This window comes from Pelodiscus sinensis, chromosome 1 (assembly GCF_049634645.1).
Source record: "Pelodiscus sinensis isolate JC-2024 chromosome 1, ASM4963464v1, whole genome shotgun sequence".
In the NCBI taxonomy this organism is placed as follows: Eukaryota; Metazoa; Chordata; order Testudines; family Trionychidae; genus Pelodiscus; species Pelodiscus sinensis.
In genome coordinates, this window is record NC_134711.1 from 133,356,450 (window position 1) to 133,365,149 (window position 8,700).

Consider the following 8,700-nt stretch of genomic DNA (forward strand, 5'->3'; position numbering starts at 1 on the left):
CAGGCAGTGATGGCACCCAACACAGCAAGCCTGGGAGGAACTGAAGAGTCTGTTACATTGGCCGTGTCTTAGCTATAGGAATTATTTCAAAGTTCTAATTCTGACATGACCTGGTCTTGTCCCCATAAGCGCTTTGTTACATCAAGATCCTTCATTTGTTCAGGAAGTGACTGTCTTAGCCATCATGGCTAACTGAACTGATGTGTATAATGAAGAGAGCTAGAAAAAAGAGCCTTTTCAACAATAACCCCATGCCTTTGGAACACCCTCCTACTGGCATCAGGGAAAACTCTTTCTTCAGATCATGCTAGAAGACTCACTTTTCCAGGAAAACATCCCTGAAAGAATCAAAGCTAATAATAAGATTAGCAAGAGGCTCCAACTTAGTAGGAATGACTAGATCAAAAAGCAGGACAGAGAATGTTCCTGTCACTTCTGGAGAGATCCCACTGTTTCTACAGTCCTCGCTCAGAGCTTCCATACATGTCACTAGTTATCTATGAATGTTGTTAGATATCACAGATACACGTTCTAAAACTCCTGAGTTAAGATCTTACCACTGCCTCCGCAGTCAGTTCTGCCCACATCTAAGCAAACATACACCCCTGACATGCAGCAGTTTCTGCTCATGTGTTGCTGGTAATGTAACAGCAGGGGGCACTCCAGGTGCAGCAATAGAAATTCACTGGCAAAAGTTCTGTGGGGAGCCCAGGACTGGAATAGCAGGAGGCTGCAGGAAAAGGCCAGGACCGCCAACGAGGAGGAGAGGAAGGCAGGGACCAAAGGGGGAAATTGCCTGGGGCCTGGTGGTTTCAAAGGCAATGGACTCCAGACAGCAATGGGGACGGGGGGAGGGAGCACAGGTGGCACAGAAGACTGGCCGATTGCCCCATCACTTCCACCTGAAGTCCTACTTCTTCTGGGAGGATGGAGCCACCTCCCCATCTTGCTCAGGGACCCTAGAAGCTGGACAGGTGGTTCTGGACAGGACTGAGGGACCCTGGCAGGGCTGTGTGGGGAGCCCAGGGCTGGAATAGCAGGGGCAGAGATGTCAACCTTCTAAGAGAAAAATATGGAATGTTCTTGGCCTGCTAACTCCTCCAAGGCCCTGCCCCTGCTTGCTCCATTCTCCCCCCGCCACCTCTGTCACTTGCTCTTTCCCACCCTCACTTTCACTGAGCTGAGGCAGAGAGGTTGGAGTGCGGGAGGAGGTCTGGGATGTGGACTCTGGCTGGGTGGTGCTTACCTTAGGTGGCTCGTGGAAGTGGCTGGCATGTCTGGCTCCTGGGCAGAGGGGCTGCCACACCTCCCATTGCCTGCAGTTCCCAGCCAATAGTACTTGTGGAGCTGACACTTGGGGGAAGGGGATTAAGCTTAGGAGCTGCAGGGGCTTGCTGGCTGCTTAAGAGAGCTGCACAGAGCCAGGGCAGGTACGGAGTCTGCCTTAGCCCTACTGCACCACCCACCAGATTTTTAGTGGCCCAATCAGCAGTGCTGACCTGAGCCGCCAAGGTCCCTTTTGGATTGAGCATTTGAACTGAAAATTGGGTGCCTGGTACCCTAAGTGAGGGTGTGTGTGCTGCCAGGCAGGACTGAGGGGCATTGGCAGTGTTTGGTTGGAGGGGAGGGGGCTCCACAGTGCCAGTCCAAACCAGACCTTGTCTCTTTCATTCAGTTTTTTTTCTCTTTCTCTTTCTCAGCTGAATAAGGAGACTCAGACGTACTCCTTCACCATGAGCCAAGACATTCTAGTGAAGGATCTGAAGCCAGCAGTGGTTAAAGTTTATGATTACTACCAGCCAGGTGGGTTAGGATATGATGTGTGTCAAATTCTGGCAGTTTTGCCAAAGAAATGTTGACTGCAGATTTCAGGTGGTTTCATGGCCTTTTGAATTTCAGATTTCTTGTAGATAGTCTACAGAAGAGAAGAGTGAGGGGGGATTTGATAGCAGTCTTCAACTTCCTGAAGGGAGGTTCCAAAGAGGATGGAGAGAGGCTGTTCTCAGTGGTGGAAGATGGCAGAACAAGGAGCAATACTCTCAAGTTGCAGTGGGGGAGGTCTAGGTTGGATATTAGGAAAAACTGTTTCACTAGACAGGTGGTGAAGCACTGGAATGGGTTACCTAGGGAGGTGGTGGAATCTCCATCCCAAGAGGTTTCTATCCTGGCTGGGAGGATTTAGTTGGGGCTGGTCCTGATTTAAGCAAGGAATTGGACTAGATGACCTCCTGAGGTCTCTTCCAACCCAAATCTTCTATGATACTTTCCCAAAAATTGGGTGGAGGGGGAGAGGTGGGAAATATAAATCTCCTTCTACTTGAAAGGGATTTCTTTCCACTGTGAAAAGGATCCCCTTCAGGGCAAAAGTATTCAAAAAATCACAATGTATTTCTCATCAGAAAGGGTCCTATTTTATTGGGTGACAAAATACAAGAAGTGTCATATGAAGTCATTTAACCTCTACTGTGAATATTTCATGCACTTCTAGAGATTGATTTATTTGTTCCAAATGAACTGTAGTGGCCCCTGAAAATAAGATCATCTTGTCAGCAAAATTCTTCCTCTTCCTACATTCCCCCATGGAATTCCCCTCCAAAATATGAATAAAATAAATGTACACTGTTGAAGGCTTGGATGTAAAATTGCCAGGGGCAGGTTTTCTGTTATAAAAATGCCACTGCTTTAAACTCCTGTCTGTCACAACTGAGCAGCACTAAAAGTGGGAGCTCCCTAATACTGGAAAGGGAGATACACAGCTTCTCAATGGAACCCAATGTGCCCTTTGCTCTAGGAGGTCCTGAGATCTAATAGGAAAATTAGTTCATGTTTGGTTGTTCGTTTCTCTCTGTCTCTGTCTCTCTGTCTGTAGCATGGAGAGAAAATTCCACTCAGGGTAATTAAGACCCTTAGATGTAAAGGCAGAAGGATACAAACGATAGACCCAGCCACCCTTTTGAAAATTCTGAGGTTTTAAACATAGACTTTCTGATGTTTGGCACATAAACAATGCCTCAGAGACCATCTCATTTGAAGAAGTGGGGTTTGCCCACTTCTAGATACTAGATGGATGGATTTAATAAACATGAAAAATAACAAATAGTCTTGCAGCACCTTAGACTAACAAAACATGTAGATTGTATCATGAGCTTTCGTGGACACCACCCACTTCTTCAGATGAATGGAGTTAAAGGATCCAGGGGACAAATAAATAGCAGAGAAAGAGAGAGAATGGGGCGAGAAAGGGAAGGAAAAAATATAAATATTGCCAATTAAACTGTCCACAGTAAATGAGGCCAATACAGTTGGTTCTAAGTACTCTAACTACCCTGTGCTTGGCTTTTTATTTCATTAGGGTGCGGAATGTAGCGGTCTATCCAGTTAAGGTCTTTGTTTAAACCTCTATTGCAGGCATCAAACTTGTAAATGAAATGAAGTTCTATAGCTTCTCTCTCCAGTTGGTTTTTGAAATTGACTTGTTATAATATTGTCACCTTTAGATCCGTTAGTGATTGTTAATGGATTAGTGAGTGCAATATTTGTTAGTCTCTAAGGCTATGTCTAGACTGCAGAGCTTTTTGAAAAGCTCTGCCATGTCCAAGGAACATGTCCGCTTTTTTGGAAGTTTCCAAAAAAGCAGATGTGTTCTTTCAGCATCTCTGTATTCCTCTCAGTAAGAGGATTAAAGGATGTTCCAAAAGAGGAGTTTTTCTGAAATTTGGCCCCATGTAGCTGGGCCAAATTTTGGAAAAGCCTCTTTTGGGGAAAAAAGTGGAAAAAGATATGCAAATTGCGGTTTGCAATTTGCATATCTTTTCTCAACTTTTCTCAGCAGGCCAGACATACCCTAAGGTGCCACAGAACTACTAGTTTTTTAAAGTTATGGACCAACACGGCTGCCCCTCTGACACTCACAGGGATGTTAGGGATAAAGCTTTCATTAGCAGTCTTTTGAGACAACCTACTTGATGCGTCCATCCCAAATTCATGCTAATACTGTCCATGTGATCAAGAGGTTTTAATTCACTTATATTAATTTTAAACTGTTAAGTCTCCTCCCTTTTGTTTCTTGCTTTGGTCGGAAAGTTCAGCCAACCAAATCATGGCTGAAACTGTAACCCTCCCCCAAGTCTCAGAAGGTTGTCTGGGGATTGGGCTACTCTTCATTTCTCCCTGCTTATGTCTTGCGCTGAAAGTAACGGTCTGTTTCTTCTGTTACAGATGAGCAGGCAACAGTGGAATACACAGACCCCTGCCAGTGAGGTGAGCAGGGGGCATGGCTCTCATGGAGTACTATGAACTGTCATGGTGCAACTAAAGCAAGCATAGACATGAGGTGGACAAAAATGAAATACTTCCCTTTGTCAGAGGTGATCCCAATTCTGGGTGGGTGGTGTGTATGTGTGTGCTGTGCTGCAGGAAGCAGTAAGGGTCTCTGTCAAGTGGTCCTTTCCCATCTGAGTCACTGCTGACCTGTGCCCCCCAGTGTGTGCTAGAAGTGCTGTGGGTGACTCGGTAGGGGTGCTCTCCCCTCTGATTTAGAACATGCCCTCAATGCTCCAGTGTAGGGGCACTGTGCTACAGGGAGGCCATGGCAGATGTAGTAGAAGGTTTTCTCTCCCTACGAGTCACCTATCCCGATGCCCCAGCGTGATGCTAAGGGCTGTTGTGCTGCTGGAAGTGCTGTCTGTGGGATAAAATAGGAAAACTGACTGGCTGTGGTCAACAAAAGATCCCATCATACTACTTACAAGAACAGACAACTTCTTTCCTTTCTTAATATGTTGTGTGGTGTTATTTAACACCTGTCATAATCCACCGCAGGAGTGGCTGCATTCAGCCAGACTTTGTAAATTGCTCTGAGACCTTTCAGAATGAAAGGCACCAGGGATATGTATGTAAATTTGCTTCCTCTTCCTTCAGGTGACCAACACATTGTCCCTGGCATGGTTCACAGGAATTCCTGGTTTGTCTGCAGCACTTAGCTTCTGCGCTAAGGGAGAAGACTCTCTCTATCAACTCTGCTCACATGCTGCTCCAGAATGCATCAATTCTCAACTGCTCCTCTAGCCAGTAAGGGGGTGAGGAAGGAAGAAATTATAGGGTGAACACAGGCAACCTCCATTCCTCACTGTATGAAAAGTAGCACAAGGGCTGACAGCCAAGCAGAAGGCAATCTCAAGGGAATTCAGAAGGGAGCCTGGGGTGGTATCGAGTCAGGTGTCCTCATTATCATTCTCCTAGAGAGGGCTGAGAGGCTACACAGATGCAAAGCAAGGGAGAATTCAGGGCAGTGAATATTTGAGTATTGGGTTGATGGAGCTAGTTGTGGGGCTAGGAAATACCACAGAGAATTATGCTGAACTGGGTGCAGGGTTAGTTTGCTAGAAGAGGTCAATCTCTCAACATGGGGCAATGTTCATATGATATATTTCCATACTGAGCTAACAATAAATTGCCATTTTGGGTGTTTTTTGGCATCTCTGTCTGGGACCTATCCCGATCCTGCTGTTCTTGAGTGGGCAGCTACTTACGGGATGCATCTGTGGTCACTTGTTTACCCCATTGTCTGCAGTCTTTGTACAGCCTTGCTGCCTCCCTAAGTGGCTGAGATTCAATAACGAAGTATGTGGCTGTGAGCATTGGGAATGTGTCTGCAGTGAGAGTAGGCATCCTGGTCTAACCAAACCCTGGTCCAGGCTGTCCTGTCCTCCATGTAAAGTCCAGGGCTGCCTGTTCTGTGGCTATTCCACAGTCCTGTTCAGGGATGTAGAGTGGGCTTCTCAGCAGGACATGGCTGGGCTGGCTAAATTGCAGCAGAGGAATCCTCGTGTGGGGTGGTATTGCTTCTCTGGAGTCTGCTGAGAACCAGATGTGACTTCTGGTGTTCTCAGTTGGGCTAGTGGTACCAAGAGGGCAGACTCTTCCTCAGTGCTGTTGCTCATTTCTATACTGCACCCCATCACCATGGTATCCGGGTGCCTTGTGGCTCTATCAGGTCCTGGGTCAGAAAGTGCCAAAACTGCGGCACCTGTGAAAGAAAACATAATTTCTTTTTCCGGTACCTTCCATCTGAGGGTTTCTGAGCAATTTACAGACTTAACTAACAAAACCTCCCACCCCCCACATTGGGAAGCAAATGAGGCCCTAGCCCAGAGGCTGGAGTGATGAGAGATACTCCTGTCTTCAGAAGGCTTGGTTGCCATGCAGGCCTAAACAGCACAATGGAGCCAGTTCCTGCTGGGAGTTGGACACCTCCTGAAGGCTGGATATTACTGCTGCTGAGGCAAGGCTGGGAGACTTGACAAAGGGTCATCTCCTACCTCTGAAGTGGGAGGGGGTATTGGCAAAAGGTGAAGGGCAGAAATACTATGAAGTGGCCACGGGGTGATGGGAATTGTCCCCAGGTTGAAAAGCTGAGGCCTGCAATGGTAGTAAGAGGATGTGCAACTGTCCCTGGGATGCTGAGGCCCACGGGGAGATAGGAATGAGGGAAAGTAGCCCTCCCTATGCCTGTTTTGGGGTTTTCCCCCCCTGCTGCTTCTCTCCCCCTTTTTTTCCTTGTTCTTCATCTTCTGGGCCTTCTACCTAGAAGGAGCAAGAAGATTGCCTGTTGTTCTGTAGTGCCTTTAAGCAAGCAAGAGCGCAGCTGGATGGGAGAGTTCAGATGTACCACAGGAGCCTGACAGATTTGCCTTTTGCTTCCTGATGAGTGGATCCATGGCTTGGCTTGTCAAGGCTGATTCTATGAAATATCAAACATTAGAGAAACGTCTGGAACTGCCCATTATTCGGTAAAACCCCTCGTAGCTTTGCATATTATAGGTAACTCCACAGATTCCTGTGCAGATACCCAGAGATTATGCAGATTATTGGGTACATTACCTATTACCACACCTGGTTAGGCTGCCAGTAAATATCCCTTTGTGCTAGGTCCATTCAGTTCCGTAAGTGCCAGGAGGTGGCAGAGTTCCAGGTGGGTGCACTGTGACTACAGCAGATACTACGTGGTGTTGATTCCAATTCGCCTGGAGAACCCAGAATTGAGCAGATAGTGGATCATGTCCTCACAGATGAACTGCTGTGTAATGGAGCCACAGGCTGGTATGCACAATGCCACTGGGTGCAAATGCTATTTGCTCTAGCAAGTGCCTGTGCTCAGTACACTAAGCAGTCCAAATGAAAACAGAAACCCTTTTGATGAATTTTAAAAAAGAGGATAAATGTTGAGCTTGGAGAGAAGAGAAACGGGTTTCTTTAAGGCAACAAAAGCTAGAGCTCCCATCAAGTTTGCTACTCTTCAGCTTATACCTTGGTCTGGGACAGGGCTGAGCAATAATTTTTGATGGGGGGGGGGGGATGGGAGGAAGAGCACTCCAAGAATTTCGAAAGTGGTTGAGGGCTGCACTCTTCCATATCAATGGAGGGAGTTTGGGGTCTGGGATGGAGTTTGGGAACAGAAGGGAGCTTGTAGTAAGAGATTGGGGGGCAGGAGAGGGTGTGGGGTCTGGGAGGGAGTTGAGTGAAGGAGGCAATTGTGACCTGAGTTAGGGGACTAGGGTACAGAGGTTTGGATTGTGACCTTGGGCAAGAGGGGATTGTGACCTGGGGCAGGGAATTAGGGTGCAGGAGGAAGTGGAGGGGTTTGGGTCATGTCCTGGGGCAGGGGATTAGGATGCAGGATCTGGGAGAGGATATGGGGACAGGAGGGGGCAGAGGGTTTGGGTTATGTGGGGTAGGAGGGTAAAAGAATCTAGCTGGGAGACTTACCTGCTTAACTACCAGCCAGCAGCCTTCCCAAGCAGACTCCCTGCCCCACCCCACCCCTGCACTGGCTGCAGGGGCCATGTGATTTTTTAATAGCTGCAAGCCTAAGGGGAGATGCTTTGCAAGATGCCTGTTGACAACAGGCAGCTCCCATTGGCTAGAAACTGGCCAATTGCATTGTGCTGGGGGTGGGAGCAGTGCGTGTTTCAAACAGAGCCTAGCATCAGATGCTTTTTTCAGTAGCATGTGAGGGGCAGGCAGGCAGTCTGCCTGAGACTCCCCACTGTGACCGTGGGCCAGATCTGAATGCTTGGTAGGATGGATTCAGCCCACAAAGGGTATTTTGCCTAGGCCTGGTCTGGGCAGTTAATCTCTTTTCAACTGCTGAGCATTTTTGCTCTAGTGTGGCCAGGTGTCTACCAAATTCGTCCCCTCCTGCACAGCAGAGGGAAGGGATTGCATGTGGGAGGTCTGAGGAAGGGAGGGTGAGAGAGAAGGGGTAAGGACATGAATTCTTTTCACACCTTCCCTGGGAGAGAATCACCTTCATCCTTCCTCATCTACCTCTTCATGTTTCTTGGGGGCTGTATAATGCAGCTCTTCTGGATTCCATCCCCAGGCAACCGGCAAGCTGGCTTTTCTTTAACAACTTTTAGCCTTTTGCTGCTCAATGACCCAGGCCTAGTCTCCACCAGTGGTGACTTGTGCCCCTCAGTTCTGGCTGCTGAGGAACTGTCCCTTGTTTCCTCCTGTGAGTGCTGGCCTGTGGGATAAAGTTGGCAGCTATCACACGATTTAGTATAGGGACGTGATGGCTCAGGGATTTTTGGAGAATGGGGTATGGAGCCTTTCACCCAGGGTCCAGGCAAACTCCTCACAGCAGCAACTAAACAGTTTCCCTTTCTTACCACAGTTCTCTTGATGTTGTGGCTTTGT

The 8,700-nt window shown here is 47.8% G+C and overlaps 1 protein-coding gene across 1 annotated transcript in view; it reads left to right on the forward strand.

Moving 5' to 3' along the window:
- The window catches only part of A2ML1 (alpha-2-macroglobulin like 1), a 50,447-nt gene extending 44,978 nt beyond the window's left edge, over window positions 1–5,469 (forward strand). Inside the window, exons 34-36 of the mRNA XM_006119937.3 lie at window positions 1,701–1,803; window positions 4,219–4,260; window positions 4,921–5,469. Coding sequence (XP_006119999.2) covers window positions 1,701–1,803; window positions 4,219–4,259 — 144 coding nt within the window. The 3' untranslated portion in view covers window position 4,260; window positions 4,921–5,469. The remainder of the gene's footprint in view (window positions 1–1,700; window positions 1,804–4,218; window positions 4,261–4,920) is intronic.
- The last annotated feature ends 3,231 nt before the right edge of the window (window positions 5,470–8,700 follow it).